General features: G+C 39.3%; 2 protein-coding genes across 2 annotated transcripts; both read left to right on the top strand.

The window, feature by feature from the left end:
- The first annotated feature begins 2,031 nt into the window (after positions 1-2,031).
- Positions 2,032-5,128, top strand: LOC311252094 (C-X-C motif chemokine 11-like). Its single transcript, XM_084344931.1, has 4 exons — positions 2,032-2,235; positions 2,405-2,516; positions 2,653-2,733; positions 3,916-5,128. Exons 1-4 carry the CDS (start codon positions 2,175-2,177, stop codon positions 4,049-4,051), a joined length of 390 nt encoding a protein of 129 aa, XP_084201057.1. The 5' UTR covers positions 2,032-2,174; the 3' UTR covers positions 4,052-5,128.
- Positions 5,129-8,504: 3,376 nt separating this feature from the next.
- Positions 8,505-14,517, top strand: LOC311251524 (interleukin-8-like). The gene is made up of 3 exons (XM_084343990.1): positions 8,505-8,589; positions 11,239-11,374; positions 13,853-14,517. The coding sequence occupies exons 1-3, from the start codon at positions 8,538-8,540 to the stop codon at positions 13,980-13,982; spliced, it is 318 nt and encodes a 105-aa protein (XP_084200116.1). The 5' UTR covers positions 8,505-8,537; the 3' UTR covers positions 13,983-14,517.
- The last annotated feature ends 3,561 nt before the right edge of the window (positions 14,518-18,078 follow it).

The following is an 18,078-nucleotide window of genomic DNA, read 5'->3' as shown; positions in this document are numbered from 1 at the left end:
TTCTGATTCACAAACTGCCATAACACAATTGAGGCATGAAAAATGACAGATGATTGTTTTCAAAGGGGTTCTGTGGAATTTGGGTGTTGTGACAGAAGCAGGTCATAGTTTACGTGAGCAGACTCTATTTCTAAACTACGTTAGAAACTGTTGCTATCTGCGGAAAATGTGACCCAGGTCGTTCACAAAGAAATCCACAGTCCAGCAAAGTTTAACGACCTCAACAAATCGTCCACAGGCTCGTGGGGGTACGTTACAAGGCGCTCACATATGACCAATAAAAAACGGATTAATACATAATTAAATAGTAGTAGTGTAATGGTATCCCACATGGGCTTAGGATAGTTTATAATGCTTGTCCCTCAATGGGCTTTTACATGTAGGAGGGATGCTGCTGCAGCGGCTTAGGAAGAGTTCTTGGACACGGGAGGGAAACTCTGATGACCTCAGCTCCTCCAACTATTCTCTGCAGGGCTTTTTCGTCTGACATACTGCAGCTGGAGTACCGAAAATATGTCAGAACGCTCTCCACCACACCACTATAGAAGGTCCTGCGGATGCTGATGGGAAGAGAGGCTCGTTTCAGCTTTCTCAAGAAGTACAGTCTCTGCTGGCCCGTTTCGTGATCCCTGAGGTGTCCGAAACCAGAGACAGATTCCTATTTGGACACGTGATTGCATATCATATTGCATTCACATTACATGTACACTAGCTGACTGTCATAATACAGTCCATGTTTGTGGTATTACAGCGAGGTGAGACGGCTGCCAAGCCAGAGACAACTGTTTCAAGATGGTGTTTCAACCTTTTCAAGCGTGAAACCACAGGATATTTTTAACAAGCCGCGTCAGTAGCAACAAAACAAGATATTTTCGTAGCCTAGACCCCAGATTCACCACTTTTGTGATTTGTGAAGCGTAAATTAAATCGCTAGAAGTAAAAAGCTGATGTTAGGATATAAACAGACCACATTGCAGTTGCATGACTTAAACATCACCACCACTTACTACACAGTAACAATACACGTTTTCTGTTAATTGATCAATGTACAAGTTGTAAAGATAAAGTAAGAATAGTTTGTAACAAAAGTCGGCCCGTAAAGACGGACTTCTGGGTAGACGAGTCTCCGTGTTCGGTGTGATGATGTTTAATGTACCTCTGTAGTCTCATTTAGCCATCTTACAATTAAATTGTGGGACATTTAATGATGTTTTTTGTGCCGTAGAACAAAATGCGTAAATGCCTTAAACCTGTGCTTACTACAGACCTTATTTCGGGCATTTAACCAAAAACCCATTCAAAAATCCCATTGATTTTGACACGGGAACCAGAAGTGCAATAATGCTAACTGATTTCTGGGTTTTGGGATTCATTACACCACTCTATAAGTGGTCAACTTAAACTTAACTGGTAAATTTAAAAATTAACAATCCGTGCAGACTCAGCAAAAAGGTTGCAACATAAAGGAAATGAAAGTATCAAACGTACATTGCAACATTCAGTGGCGATTAGTTTGAGATTTAAAATAATCCCAGTTTCCAACATTTTGAGTTGTAAAAAGGAAACAAAGATTCCCAAACACAGTGGACCATCACAACAGAAGTTTCCCATGTTTCACAGGTGTGAACTGTCATGCATGTCATCATGATCCAGCAGGTGGTCTCAGGGCCTACTGTTGCTGTCTAGACACTAGATAATGCTGTTAAGACCAGATTTGATTTCACATGTCTACAAGTAGAAAAACAGCGCTCCAGCAACAAGGATTTGTGAGCAAAAGTAACTCATGAGCAATAATCAGTATTTGTGCAATTCTAATCATGTCAGCATCCTTCATGAAGAGAGGCGGGCTTGTTTTAACAGGAGGAACTTGTTCCTTGCCACACAGGAAGCCTTTAAAAGGTTATGAATGATGAAAGCTCAAGTGGATTTCTCTGGAAAAATGGAGGATTTTTTTTTCACCACTTCTCAGGAATCCTGTCTGTGAGGGTATAAAAAGGATTGCAGAGAACATGGAGCTCACAGTCCTGCACACTTCACACAGCAACAGAGACTGAGACTTAGGTCTGAGGTAAAGAAATTGTGCAAGAAGACAAGTCTTCGCCTCTTTGTTTGAGACTTAAAACATACAGCAGATTCAACAGATTCCCCCCTAATTTCTATCATTTAAGACAAGTATGAATACTGCAATCCAGTACATCATTCTCCTCGCCTGCACCATCATTTGCATCTCAGCGGGTAAGTGTGTTAATTGATTGTATTGTTGAAAGATTTCCTGCTGTATTTCTGCGTGTATGTGGCTTAAAAAGAGCTCATGTTTGAGGACAAACATCTCCCTCTATGTTTAACATGAAAGGTGAAACTGTAGCTGTATGGTTCGATTCACACTGTTGTCTTATTTGTTCAGGTCCAGTTTTTAGATGCATGTGCATCAATACAAGCAGGTCTGTGGATCCCAATCGCATCGCTGGTGTGACGGAGTACGGTCTTCGTCCATACTGCAACAAGATAGAAGTCATGTAAGTATCTGCAGGAGTATGACAAAAAAACCACACAGTAGTTTTTTTTCCTTTTTTTTTTTCTTTCAGCGTTGCTTCATTTGTAAGTGTTGTAGAGAGAGTTGTTTAACATTATATCTTTCCCTTTTTCCTGCAGTGTCACACTCAAAGACGGTGAAGGTCGACGGTGTCTTGACCCTGCAGAAAAATTCACCAAAGCACTCCTGAAAATGTATAAGTAAGTCCAAAGACAATCCTTTTAACATGACATGCTTTTGACTGACACAGCTAAAACTACTGTTTGTGTAGTCAGATGAGGGAAAGCTTGCTAAGTAAAGATGGGAAGGTTGAGCAATTTCACATTTTTGCAAGCAGGGGAGGTCCGCAGTCATGCTGCAGGTTCAGAGTGAAGCCAACAGACTAACATCACTGTCAGTGTGTGTGAAAGAAAGAGGATGTCAAATGCTGTTTACGTAGTCCTGCAACTTGCTGAGTAGAGGCAGCTGATACAACAGAAAACATTTAACATTTAATGCATCTTCTCTCGCACACTGGGGTAATAACAAGTCCTATATGATATAAAGAAGTGCTTCATGACTACAGCTGCAAGAAAAAGTCGATTAAGCGATTATTAATTGCCGTTTTAAGAAAAAATGACAAACATTTGCTGGTTCCAGCTTCTTAAATGTGAGGATTTGCTGCTTTTCTTTGTCATTTATAAATGAAAATGAAAAGTCTTTGGGTTTTGGACTGTTGTTGGACAAAATAAGCTTTTAGAGGAAGTCTATTTGGGCACTGGGAAGATTTTATATTTGTCAAAAAAGGGGTTTAAGGAGTCTGGAGATAAATCGTAGGGGTCATAAGATGATTAAAAGAACTGGAACCATTTAAAAGAAAGTGTTTTGAACTGGTCTCATTTGATTATGAGGGATTGCTTCTTTTTAAGGGATGACCAGCTGCAAAGGTTGGGAATCGCTGCTTAAAGGTGCACTATTCAGTTCTGGGGAAAAAATTTGAATCAGGAGGAAAAGATCTTCATTGAGTGGTATTTTTATACCTAAACTAAAAAAATAAACAAACTGACCTTAAAGGACAACACCATTTCATACTGTTTTACTTTGTTTTATTACGTCATTAATATTTCTCCTCCAAACCGACGTAGTGCCCCTTTAAGTACAGTTCTTGCATTGTATTAAGTCTCTAAGTATTATGAATAAACAAAATCAAGTTTATTTTCTGACTTTTTTGGACCTTTTCTTTTTGCTGGTCAATTACTGAATAGGTTTGCATCTTAAAACAATTTGAGAGGAAAAGTAACATTTGCAACCTGTGATGAGGGGTCACGACAAGATTTGAAGCCACTGCTCTAGAGGATTTAAATTTCAAATTAAAGGTTGAACATGCTTTGTCTTCTTTACAGGAAGAAGACAAGCTATGTCCTTAAGATGATCACCACCAGCCCAGGAACCACCGCATCGCCAGGAACCACCGCATCACCAGGAACCACCGCATCACCAGGGAACGCGTCGACCACGGCGGTGCCAAAATTATCATAATGCAAATTGTGCTTGTGTTTATCCTTCTTACACAACTAAAACGAGGTATCAATTTGAAGAAATGAATCCGCACCCTGTCTTAAAGTTAGGGTATGGTTGGTGTAGTTTCTGCTGGTTTTAACATATTAAAAAGCCGGTGTTACAACATTGAACAAAGTTAACTTGTTTCACCTTTTTTGAGCCAAAAACAAGACGTAAAAGTGTGAAATGTTTAACAACACGGCCATGACTAAGTGTTTGCTGGTTTAGGAGAGAGTTTGTGATGTCAGGAAATGTTATTTACCCAGAAAATCCATCTGGGTCGATGAGGTTTCAATATGGGATTGGAGGCTCTTGTGATTTACATACGCTGACGATACTGGTGTATTCACGCTAAAAGACTGCCTGCGACTAAATGCATTGTTATTTAGGAGATTGTATTGTACGTGTTCACAATAATCTTATTCACCAAACCATGTAGCATCTGTCATCTTTACGTTGTTCTGTAAAAGCATTGTTTGTGATGTAATTCAAAGCTGGCAGATAATAGTTCAGAAATGCTGGTCAATGGAAACTGTGATTTTTTTATGGTTCATATGTTAGTGACTGCGAGGAACTTTTTAGGTTTTTTTTTACTTTTTAGTTTTTTTTTTAGTTTACTTTATTCTCTTTGAGTGATAGAGAACAGGATTGTGACGAGGTAATGTATCTAAATGTGATTTTATATGTGATATATGTGACCGTAACTGAGCGCAGGCATTAATAACAACTATATAAAAACAGCAGTCTTTCCGAGGATGGGCTCCTTTGCTGTTACAGGTCATTTATAATCACCAGAGGAATCATGAGACTATTTCATAAACACTTAAAAGTTTCTCGTAGTAACTTTAAAGTGCACTTGTTTTTGTGATCTGAAGGGTATCTTTATATATTTTTTTTATTATAAACCAATCACTATTTATGTGCATATATAGGTATCATGAAAAGTATGTGTACCATGTTTGTTTATTCAAGGCTGAAATCATATCAGACAGCATTGACTGATGTTTCCTGCTGCTTCTGATGTTCTGCAAAACTGAAATAAATCTGAGAGACTGAGAAAAATTAACGTCTTGGCATTTGATTGTTTACCATTTTAGTTTAATGTATTAACATGCTATCAGAGTCTTTCTTTCTTTCTTTCTTTCTTTCTTTCTTTCTTTCTTTCTTTCTTTCCATACCACATATATATTTATATTGCACTGTATATTTGTAAATACTTGGAGTGGTCATTGAACAGTTAAGATTGTCTATTTTATTGGGGCGGCTGTAGTTCAGTGGGTAGAGCAGGTGACCAGTGACCTTCTGGTCGCTGGCTCGAACCCCGGCTCCCCTGGGCAGAACTGAGCTACATGCCGAAGCACCCTTGAGCAAGATGCTGAACCCCTAAATTGCTCCTGATGTGCAGTTGGCACCTTGCGAGGCAGCCTCTGCCATCAGAGGGCCCTGCGATGAGCTGGCGTCTCATCCAGGGGTGTACCCTGGCCTTCGCCCCCTGGATTTGGCCCCAGTAGCCCCGCAACGCCCCGAAAGGGGGGGATAAAGCGGCAACACCCCGCGACCCCAATAGGGATATAGCAGACAAGAAAATGAGATGAGATGAGATGAGATGAGACGGAGCATCTGTAACAAAAACAATATCCCCCCGGGGATTAAAAAAGTATTCTGATTCTGATTCTTTCTTTCTTTCTTTCCTCGTACTTCTTACTTCTTAAGAAGAAGTAAAGTAAACGTGACAATTTATCATCAATGACGTCCGCTGTTGCAACAATGCTGATAAAGCATCTGCTCTTAAAAAGGTTTTTCACACAGCCCGTGCCCAAATCCATCCTCTTAAGTTATTTTGGCCTTATTTCAACATTAATAAGAAACACAGTTTATCAATAAAAGACACAAACAATGAAGTAAGAGATGAGTGCTGTTTGTTATTACTGAAGAGTTCATAACCAAAAAGGAACTTTTTAAAAACCAGACCGTCACATAGTCACAGATATTATGACATTTACATTTTTTATTGATATACAATATTTGTGTGATGTCATGGTCACTCTGTGCTTTTGGTTATAAAAGTCCCCTCATGGGTTGTTTTTCACAAGACGACAATTTTGCCAAGTCACACTGTACTACATGATTTCAGAACAGGCAGTCACATGGGCTTGAGGCTTTGAACGATGACCCACTTTTATCCCACATCTGTGACCCTCACGTCTGATAAAGACACATGCCTTCGATCATAAGGGACAAGTCCAGTCTGGAAGATCTTTGTCATCAAAAGGAAGAGTTCAGTTTTCGTTTCTAATCATACTTGTGACCAGGTGAGTGTAGGTCTGTGATAGAGACTTACAATATGCCAATGAATTGTCCATTGAATTGAATTTGAGTTTGTGAACATTAAAACCAGCTGGTAGATGATAGTTTCAACACACATGAAAAGAAAGAGGGAACTCAACTGTTTCTTATTTTCATTCTTGTTTCCAGGACAAATATTATGGATGTTTTTACACATGTTTTTGCACCATTGCTATTTGAAATGAAAACAACAACTAATCCCTCAAATTACAAAAAAAAAACCCAACAACTTAAAGGTCTAGTTTGTAGGATTTAGTGGCATCTACTCTTCGGCAGACTCAGGGCAACTTCATCGTTTATTTGGAGTCATGTTTCCTGCAAATCAGTCAGGTATTAGTCACTGTTTCTGTTTTTGTTTCATGTCATACTGGGCATACAGACGCCAATCAGAGGGTTTTTTCCTGAAAACAGACAAAAGGAGAACGATGACAGGCCCTAGAAACCAAAACCAAGTGCTGAAAGAAGCTCAAATGCTCCATACAAGCCACTCACAGGTTTTAAGGGTGGGACGAAAACGTTTCTCAAAAAATGACTCAGTAACACTGGGAACATTTGATGCAGTGTCAAGGAGACATCTAACCTGTACATCACTCAATAACACATCTCCTGTTGGGCAACTCCCCACTAAACATTCATACTCCACATCAACTGGGACCTCAAAGCGTGAGCCAGCCTGAACCCTGAGCGTCAGACTGTCAGACTGATCATAAATATACACAGCCTTCTCAGTATCCTCAAAATGGCGGTAACCCAAAACTGTGTTTATTTCATCAAGCCACTCATAAAAGTCTCTACACCTGGAACCAGGCCTATCACCTCCTCTACTTGATGATCCCTCTGGTTGCGTTGAAGCAGGGGAACTGGATGCAAGAGGAGGCCCTTGCTGTTGCAGCTGTGCATTCGAAGTCTCATTCATGTCCTCTAAGGACGCCATAGCTGCCTTATCTGCCTGCACCCGTCCCTTCAGGGCCTGTAACTCAGCCTGCAGATCTTCCATTCTCCACTGAATCAGGTGCCAGAAACCCCCAGATGGTTAAGGCTTCACCGGCAGCAGCCTAGACCATCCAGCACAGCTGAAATCTTGGCTCATTGGACCCCCTACTACTGATTCACAGATCCGACTAGACCCTGCGTCAGTTCCACCCGGCTACAGTACTTAAGTACACTTTTCAGGCATTCAACTTTAGTATTTACATTTTCTACTACTTTATACTTCTACTCTACAAAAATTCAGTGGCAAGTATTTTTTTTACAACTTCAGTTACTTTGCAGATTTTGATTAAGAATAAAAAATCTAAGCAATTATTGAACCTCTTACTCTTACATTTATGTGACATCTACTCCAGTACATTTAGGTGAAAACTTAGTTACTAGTTACTTTGCATTTAACTGAATATTACAAAATGTAATCATGATGTAACCTTATGAGATCTAACTGCACAACTTGTACTTGTACTGAGTATTTCTACACTGTGATACTGCTACTTTTACTAGATCTGAGTATTCTTCCACCTTAATAACTCTATTCCTCCCTGAATCAATAAATAGTCACCTTCGATATCATCCCAACTAAAATACATTCAAAACCACACACATACAGCAAACAGAAATGAGAAAAAAATAATAAAGACTGATGAGCTTTTTCACATAGTAACAATATTGTGATCTGTTATATACAACAGGGTCAGAACAAGCCCCCCATCATATCTCACAGTATCACATGCACAATAGCCACAGGTTAAACTGTGTTTGTTTACAGTGCTGTATATAACAAACAGAAGTTAAGCTGACCGTCCAGACAGACACGCTCCTGTACTGAGTCACTCCTCTGGCTGACGACCACGAGCAGGCCGCGTCTTAACCTCAACGGGGCCTCTGGTCTGTCCCTGAACCCACCGTCTCATGACTACCTTCTGCTGCACACGTGGATGCACCAAAGTGAAACCATAATACACACACACACACACGTAGAAGTATTTTTTTCTGATATTTCCCACAGCTGACATCATGAAGCGCACATGATCACTAAATACCGTGGTGCAGAATGTATATAAACAGTCACAATGACTGTCTGATATCCACCTGAGTAGAAGACACGACAAGCAGCTGTGTAAACAAGATGAAGCTCTGCATCCTGCTCGTGTTTGGCGCCCTGTTTGTCGTCATTAACGGTAAGAGCACAGCTACACGTGGAGATTAAACATTCATGATGCTGGTTGCTGAAGGTAGATGCTGGTAAACTGAGGTCGCTTGTAAATAACTGTGAATATTGTGAAATTTCCTGGAGAGCTATAGTCTAAAAACAGCGTTCGTGCTTCAGAAGGACATTGCACATGCTGTCGAAAGCAAGAATAAGGACGTTTTTCTAGGTACTCCAATGAGCAGTCTATCTTTTGCAACAGGGAGGGAAAGTCTGTAGAAACATAAGCAGGAAGGAACATCTTGAACTAATTTATTTTTACTAAATGGTCCCTTGAGAAGCATAGAAAACATTTCACACTGTCTAGCAATACTATGTGAAACATTAATATCAATATTAAATGATTATATCTGTGGTTTAGTAGGTTGTAGCCCATTTACTACAAAAACATGTGTAAAAAGTTTCGTAAATCTCATACTTTAAAGGTGCAATATGTCAGATTTTGTGTTAAAGACGTTCAAAAAGTAACTAAAACTATTAAAGCGAAGAAAAAAATTGACGAAATGACTTCTGTGTGTTGTGTTGCAAAGATATCTGCTGAAGTTAGCATGCTAACCAGCCAGCCGAGGCCCATCTCGGTCCATAGCTCCTGTGCTAACGGCGTGAACGCCAACACTCCCCATGTGCTCTGAGCTCCCGTTGCGGACTGCTGCACTGCTAACTGCTGAGCTAACTAGCTGATAGCAATTACACTTAGCAGCAGTTAAGGGTTACTCTAGAAGAGTCTAGTCAACAGGCACCCAATTCTTCCATATTGCACCTTTAATAAAAGTAAAGGTGTCGTGCTAAAACATTGCTTTGGTACAAGTGAAAGTCACCCATGTTAAATGTACTCAAGTATCAAATGTAATTTTCTGGCAATAACTGTGTTTTAGTATCAAAAGTATAAGAAAAAGCAAAATGATATGTATTTGTACATGTATGTATTTAGCTGACTGATCATCTACCTGGTCAATAATAGGTTAAATATTTAGAGTTTTTTATGATTAGCATTTTATAAATCTGATTGCAAACATATTTGGATACTTAAAGGCGCAATATGTAAGAATTTTAGTACAAATCATTCAGAAATTAATAAAAAATATCAACAAAATGTGAATAGAATACAGTTTTGATGTTCAACTGAAGTTAGCATGCTAACCAGCTAGCCGCGGGCCTAAAAACCTCCATCTCCCACTGATGTGACATAAACAAAAGTCCTTTCTGACCCACTTTACTCCTTGAAGTTACGATGACCCTGTATTACTAAATTCATCACTGATTGCACCACGACTTTACATTTCACTTGTAGTGAACAGGAAGATGACTGGAAGGGAGAAAAAAGGGAAGTGCCGCTGTAAGAATGTCACAATAACAAGGCTTTTGGTTGTGATGAAAGCGTGCACATAGAAAGTTTCGTCTTGTCAGCGTCTGAAGAAAACACCCAGATATCAGGTCTAACGCCATGAACTCGAGGTAATCCCAAATTCCCCATCAAATAAAATCAGTAGATAGAAGGGAACTCAAATACAGAGACGTCTTTACAGTGCAAAGCAAAATGAGGTTAATCAGAGTTTCTTCTTTCATTGCAATGTGTAACATGTGGTGTGTATCTGGAATATACTAGACTGACAACATTGTACAAACACAGGCATAATTGATAATAGCTAAGTTGATGCAAAAATAAAACAAAAGTAGACTAAAGATAAAGTGGAGTTAAATGATCTAAATTGGTAACAGCTGTATGTTCCAACCTCTCCCAACCTTTCAAATCAAAAACAGCAACGAACGCATTGTCTTTAAGAGTCAAATTTGTTTTCAGAAGTGGTCAAGAAAAGCTCTGCCAAGAAAAGAGGAGCCAACGTGGTCCCAGTAGACTCAAGACACTTTGACATGTCAAAGCAGGAAAAGTACTGGTGTGTCCATTCTATCAGCTGTCCCAGTGAGCCATCTCAGATCACTTTCATGAGCCATAAAACTCTCTAAAACAAGCTACACCTGACACAGATTTGGCATGTTATGGCCTTACAAAGTTCAGCAGACACGGAGACACATTATCATTCATGTGGAGTCATGTTCTCCACTTTAGTGCTTCCAGTGTCAGTGCTAAAGTACGTTACCTCCGTGCTTTTTCATCCCGAACTTAGTTAAAATACTTCTCACAGTTTGCTTAGTTTATATTGTTTTTTAAATTGTTGATCATTTATAAAATCACACAGGTGTTTCTAACTAGTGACGTTAGCCTGTCAGCTAACCTAGCTGGCTTCCTAAAAAGCTCTGCAGCCAACTTTAGCGTGTGGCTAGCTAACGTTGCTAACAGTTAGGCCGGTAAACTGTTACAATATATACAAAGCAAACTGTGAAAAGTGAAGTATTTTAACTAAGTTACGGATTAAAAAGCTTTGAGATAACTATAGATCCTTTAAAGGGGTAGATAACTGTTTGCAAAGTTAGCTAGCCAAACGCTAATGTTAGCTCCAACCGTATTGCTGGATAAGGGGTTTAAATCACAAATAAGCGAGAAGGGATACCAGTTGTACTATTGTGTTATTGTAATGTATTGTATTGTGCTATTGTACGCTACATGCAAAGCTTTTTAGGTAGCCAGCTTCAAGTTATCTGTTATGTCTGTTGATGACAGGTATGCCGCCAATCAGCAGGGAATACAACACCCACTGCCGGTGCCTGCAGGTGGAGTCGAGGATCATACCTCCAGACAGCCTGAGGAGCATCAAGCTCGTCCCAGAAGGGCCCCACTGTCCGGAAACGGAAGTCATGTAAGTTTGATTAAAGTCATCATTATTAAAGCTGCAATATGTAAGAATTGGCCACCTTTGGACCTTCACTAGTTAGCTCAATTAGCCGTGCAGCTAACGGTTCAGAAAGAGAGCTCTGGTTTGTGTTTACAGCTGGTTAGCGTGCTAACTGCAGTAGATATCTCTACAACACAATACATAGACATCGCATTGTAATGGTAAAATTGCCATTTATCCACATTCTGTTGACAATTTTAATTAATTTTGAAAGTTTTCGACTAAAATTGCCCCTTTAAAGGTGACACTCAGGTTATGTCCTTGCATTTTCATACATACTACTTTTGGTTGTTTTTAAAATAATAATCAAATATTGTCTAAAATGACCTGTAATGACCAAAATTGTTGTTAATTAAAGGTGCAATATGTAAGATGTCTATGTATAACAGAGATATCCGCTGAAGTTAGCATGCTATTCATGCTAGCCTGAAAACGTCTTTCTCCTAGCGGTCATAAGCTCTGTGCTTGCGGTATAAACACCAACACTCTCAAGTCGATCTGGCTAGCTTCACAGCTAACTGAGCTACCAAGCTAACAGTAACGTGCATAACTCTGGTGTTTTGCCGTCCCTGTTTGTTGGGAGTACAAATTCAACAGGTGGCTAATGCTTACATATTGCACATGTTAAAATCTCTACACTATCTCTGCAATGTAAACGAGTCAGATGAAGGCGATAAAACATAATCATTATGATATTAACTTCTCTGCTGTGAAAGATTGAGGACACAATCTTCATCAATAATATCTGCGGAGGAGCTTCATTTTGCAATTTTTGCATGATGGTGCCAAAAGAAACACACCTTCATACTGACACCACAGCCAACTGGAAAATGTTCGTGTGCGGAAAATAATTACTGTTATCTCTGTTACCTTCTGACATCAGTGGTGCGTTCAAGTGGAACTGTAGATGTTGTGTGTGGAAGGGATTGCAAGTCAAGGCTGGTAGAAATGGAGACGATTATGCTCTCCCATGTTATTAACAGGAACTAACTAATTACATCTACTCAAATGAGTGTGATTAGACCTTTCATCTATGTGTTTGTAGCCATTAAAGCTGTCAGATCACATGCAGATCACATGCAGCATATAATCTGAAAATAACTAGTAACTAGAGTAATCAAATAAATGTAGTCAGTAAAAAGTACAATATTTGGATATGGATATATTTGGATGGATATTTAGAAATGTACTGGAGTGAAAGTTTAAAGTAGCAGAAAATGGAAATACTGAAGTAATTTACAAGTACCTCAAAACTGTACTTAAGTACAGCACTTGAGTAAGTGTACTTAGTTACATCCCACCATTGGTTGGGAGTAATTTAGACTGAAGATTTGGAGAAACAGAAACTGCCTTTGATTGAAAGCCCACTATTGATAATGCATCGACGGTTAAAAAGTAACTAGTATTGTTTAAGAACAATACTTTTATTATATTATATATACTTTAATACCAGTACTTTTACTTGCAATTGAGTAATATTTCAACAATCTCACTGAACTTGTACTTGAACATATTTTCAGCACTCTTTCCAGGTCCTGGTTATTAGTAATCATGAGATAACAGATTTGAAACATGAAGAGCCTGACTCCGGTCATATTTTCATTAATTTTTCATTATCATCATCCTCATATCGCAGGCATGAGTCCAATCAGCTGCTTGGCTTCCCACGAATATGATTTAAAATACACATTTTATACATTAAACAGTTCTTGGATTCCTCCCATTGTGATTAATGGTGTTTGTGTTCCCAGGAATATCGCAGCTCAGCACCACCACACAGACAGAACTGTCAGCCGTGTTGAGTAACAGCGTGTTTAAGTTACTATGGTCGTGGACGTATCTGTAATTAACACCAGTAGAAATGATGTTTTTAGGTTGCTTTACACATAAATTAGACATGGTAAGAGTCTCGTCTTTGAGGTAATATTTATCAAGTTCATACTGGTCGTACGCCAAAATAAATACAAGGATGTTTCCTTTATCCGTGTGGATTATTTTCTGGCATGTGGAGAGGGTATTGATATTTGAAAATGACATCAACGTAAACACAGAAAAAGGGTGGAAATCTCCTGAAATAATGACATCGCTGCATTCAGCACAGCTGAGCACAACAAATTAGTAGACTGACTTACTTACTTACGTTACTGAGTGAACAAAAAACAATTTAAGGAAACTTGTATTTTACTGATACTTTTAAACCCATTAATATCTTTTTTAATACCGTGTGATTCTTTCATTCTTGTCTTTTTTATGTCTTAAAGCACTTTTAATTGGCTTTCTGTTGCCAAGTATAAAGCCTTGTCTCTGACACTGTGTTGCGTAAATTCGATTCGGTCAGTAGTCAAACATTTCTGGAGGGAGTGTGGTCGCTCTTTGATACATAATCTCATTGTTAGGTGAAATTCTCACCACAACTCTCGCTTTGTATTTTTCCATGACCAGAGCTGGACTGGCGAGCGGGGAGAAGGTCTGTCTGAATCCTCGGTCCTCCTGGGTCAAGAAATTGATCCAGTTTGTTCTTGAGAAACAACTGCATCAGCAGGGAGGGGCAGTTCCAAAGAAACAGGCCTAAAATCATGATGAAAACAATTCATCAGATCAAGCCAAGTATCTCTCCTCTGCAGCTATGAGCCGCTTTTCTTTGTTGTTGTTTTTTTTGTTTAGTTAAATAACATTTTCTGTGGTTTCTGTTGTTATTTTAACTTTTAACTGTTTTTCTCCTGAATGTTTGACACAAGACTTTGAAATAATAATTGATTTTGGATTTATATTGTTTAAATATTATATTGTTACATATTGTTGAAAAAGTGTGATCAGTGTTGAAAGAGCTTGTGTGCAATAAGCGTTTCATTGTGATGAAAAGGTCAAGCGAGGCTTGAAATGTAAGTTATTTGTCTGTGTAGACAGTTTGGTTGTGACAGATTCTGTATGACGCATGAAATATGCAATATTATGTAACATGTCATTTCTATTTAATACTCCCTTTACTACTCCCTTTGGTGACGCTTCTCTAACAATATTGAGAAATTATTGATTCCTTTGCTAAGTTAAGCAAAAAGACTACTCCAATATCTAATATGAGGCTTTAAAGAAAATAAATGTTTAAAAAGCAACGTGTTGTTTCTTGTATTTAAGAAAACAGTGTTGAACAGCTGGAGGTTGTGAAGTTAAAGGTGTTGTTGATAACATTCAGCCAGTAAATGTAAACAACACCGCTGTTGTTCGAATCACCTGCCTGTCATCTCGCTAACCTTAACGTCGCTAACGCAGCTAGCTAATGTTGGGCAGAACTCGGCCATTTTTACGTTTTCACAACCTGGCAACCATCAAGATGACGAAACCACGATACCACGCGATCCCAACGGCGTTATACTATCGGCCGACAAACCTTGTTAGAAGCTGCAACCATTCTTGCACAGAAAACAATCATTTTGTAACCGACAAACATTTTTAAATTATGCATTCACACTCATAAAGATGTTTTCAAGGAAAAGAGAGAGAGAGAAAAAAAAAGATTTGGCAGCCAAGTGAGACAGAAGCTGAACACTAGAAACAAAACAACACACCTGGTATTACATGTGATCTTGTTAAACAAATAAAGATTCACTGACCCATCTTCTTCGTAACACTGTTGGACTCACAAGCGATCCAAATCGATTCAACAGAACCAGAAACATGACTTTTCCTTTTCTGCCTACATCGTGACATCACTGGAGGCAGTTTATCCGATTACATGCAGCAGCCACAAAAGGCGTTATGCCATCTTTTTTCACACATGCATCAGAACTCTACTAGACATATAAACACCCTTTGTCATGTAAAATTGGTGGAGTCACCCTTTTTTGTATGTAGTTTCCCACAATGTGCTGAGTCTGTTGTTCTTGGGTGTGACTTTGCTGCAACCCAGGAGGTCCCTAAATACTTACATCTGTGTTTATTTCAACTAATGATGTCTGGTAACCTTTTTAATTTTCTTACAAACGTGAATGTGGCTCGGTTATTTCGCAATGCTTTTTGGCACAAACCTTGTTTTCAGGGCTCCTGACAAAAACAAAAACTTGATCTTGACCAGTAAAACTACAGCTGTTATTTCCAGTAATGACCTCAGTGCAAACAAAGCAAAGCTGTGATTTGGATAAATTAGGCACCAAAATTGGCGTGACTTGCAAAAAAAAAAGCTGAGATGAGTTCTTCCAGAGTGCTAGCATCTCACAAAACATGAAAAGGGGGTTGACGGGACATGTAATAATTTGTTGCAATTCACATGTATTAATCACTTTTTTTATTGCCCATATGTGAGCGGGTTGCAACACGACGTGAACATTGCCCTGTGGACGATTTGTGGATGATTACTTTAAGTTGTTTAACGCCGCTGCACTGTGGATTGTGAGGATGTAGACTTCACGCAGTGCCTCGTCTCAGTGCCCCTCTTCCCTCCGGTAAATGAGAGTAATAGTCCCTAAGTTGAGAGATGGAGTCTGCTTAGATAAACTTCCAGCACAACACAGAAATACCAGTGATGAGTTTACGAAACCAAACCACTTTATCTTAACATGTGGTTTCACTGCATGCAGCGTTTGCAATTCTAATCAAAGTGGGTTTCTATGTCAAAATGACTAACAACGTTGCTCATCAGTGGAAGTTTGCTGACAACAGAGATGATAACTGGAGTCTGATCTGTCGCTGTGGAAGCACTGATCCTCTGGGGTAGCTTGGGGTTAATGGCCTTGCTCAAGAGGGAGGGGGAGGCGGAGTAATAACAAGGCTTCCTTTCTGCCCGGCTGAGATCTTCCCACTGTTTTGCATTGATGAAGACGTCAGTTCCCAGAAGAGTTGTAGTACCTGTTCAGACTGGTACAGCTGTCCTCGGCCAGACACCGCCAAAGTCTCACATGAAGCAATATTACAATCAACAATACAATCTGTTTGATATCAATTCCAATGAAAAATCCCAGCACAGATTAAAATACAAACGGCTATACATTTTGAAAAACAGCATGAATCACCGTAAGGTAAATGGAAGATGGTAAGGGACGATATCGACCGTCAGAAATTTCTTCCTCTCAGCCGTGGGAAAGACTTTCGCAATGCCTTTTTTTTTTTTTTGCTTGTATGTCTTTAAGTAGTGACTGACTCTAAGAATGTGCCAGGGTGTTGTCTTTCTCATGAAATCCATCACTGACTGACGTCTGTCTCAAGAGCCAGAGGGAAGAGACGGGGGTGAAAAGATCAGTTGAAACGATCTGACATTCCTGCTCATGGGTTAAATTTAGTTTACATCAGAACTACATTTTAGGGAAAACTACAGCGATTAAAGGTGCGATATGTACAAATTGGCCAGCTGTTGAAATCATACTCCCAACAAACAGGGGGCAGCATATCGCCACAGTAACTGCTAACTGTATTCTGTTTATCCGTCCATGACTGGGGCTATTGTTAGCTTGTTAGCTCAGTTAGCCGTGCAGCTCGCTGGACTACGAGGGGAGTGTTGGAGCTTTGGACCCCTGGGAGAATAAGTTTTTCTGGCTCGGGGCTAGCTCGTTAGCATGCTAACTTCAGCAGGTATCTCTGCAGCGCGAACAGTTACTTCTTCACGTTATGTGGATAATTTTAATTGATTTTTTAATGTTGCACCTTTAAGTGGAGGTAAAGTTGACTGTAATGTTAACTGTGGGAAAATGTTGCACGTGCTTTGTTGCACCTGTTCAGACAGGTGCAGCTTCATCAGTCACAGCCTGCCAAAGTCTCACATGAAGCAATATCACAAACCTATTGACAGACGTGTAGGCTTTGGGGTAAGGTGAAAAGGGTGAAATTTTAACTCATAAATATATACGGTGGCCCAGAAGGGTCAAACCAAATGCTAAAGCCACAAAATGAATGCAAAAGTCAACAACACAAATGACAAGTGACTTGAAACTGCGTTTGTGTTGTGACAGGCTGCTGTAAGCTGTACACATTTGCAGAACAGAAATCTGAACAGGTTCTTTCATATTGTAGATACAGAGTCGAAGGGTTTTACAGAGGAAGATATCGGAGATCTTGATCCCTGCAGACATTTGTTTGTTTTTTTTACCTCCGCAATGATTTATTTTTAGAGAAAGGTCGACGTTTCGCCCTTTCTCAGGACAAAAACGTGTGCAGAAATTTAAGAGGTTTTGATTTCTTGTGCGATAAAAGAGGTGTGTGTGTCGTTTGCATTGAGCAGATCTCTTTGTTATCCCCCAGTGAACCAGAAAACGCTGCCAATAGCCACTTCTGTAGAAACATAAAACAGGAACATTTGGTGTGTGTGAGTGTAACAGAAGTACAGATTTCTGGCCCAGAGTAAAAGACAGAACAAATGTCAACAAAACATGATTTAATGGTACCTGTGGTACTTTACATGTGTATTTCCATTTTCTGCTTCTTTATAGCTCCAGTCCTCGACATTTTGAAGGCAAATGTTGTACTTTTTACTCCACTACATTTATTTTATAACTATGGTTACTAGTTACTTTTACAGATTACTAGCTGCATCAGAGCCAAAACACAACATTTAGCAGTTTACTTGTACTTTTGATACTTAAGTACATTTAACATCAGATACTTTGACTTTTGGGTCAGTTTATCACAAACAAACACAACAAACACCAACACCTCTGGAGATACGTGGTTTTCACTAGACA

This window comes from Pagrus pagrus, assembly GCF_965226575.1.
Source record: "Pagrus pagrus genome assembly, chromosome: 22".
Classification (NCBI taxonomy): Eukaryota; Metazoa; Chordata; class Actinopteri; order Spariformes; family Sparidae; genus Pagrus; species Pagrus pagrus.
This window is presented reverse-complemented; position numbering and strand designations above follow the sequence as displayed.

Coding starts and splice junctions, on each gene's coding strand:
- LOC311252094 (XM_084344931.1), top strand. CDS start 2,175: ATGAATACTGCAATCCAGTACATCATTCTCCTCGCCTGCACCATCATT. Junction 2,236..2,404: donor CATCATTTGCATCTCAGCGG/GTAAGTGTGTTA, acceptor TTATTTGTTCAG/GTCCAGTTTTTAGATGCATG. Junction 2,517..2,652: donor TGCAACAAGATAGAAGTCAT/GTAAGTATCTGC, acceptor TTTTTCCTGCAG/TGTCACACTCAAAGACGGTG.
- LOC311251524 (XM_084343990.1), top strand. CDS start 8,538: ATGAAGCTCTGCATCCTGCTCGTGTTTGGCGCCCTGTTTGTCGTCATT. Junction 8,590..11,238: donor CCTGTTTGTCGTCATTAACG/GTAAGAGCACAG, acceptor TGTTGATGACAG/GTATGCCGCCAATCAGCAGG. Junction 11,375..13,852: donor TGTCCGGAAACGGAAGTCAT/GTAAGTTTGATT, acceptor TTCCATGACCAG/AGCTGGACTGGCGAGCGGGG.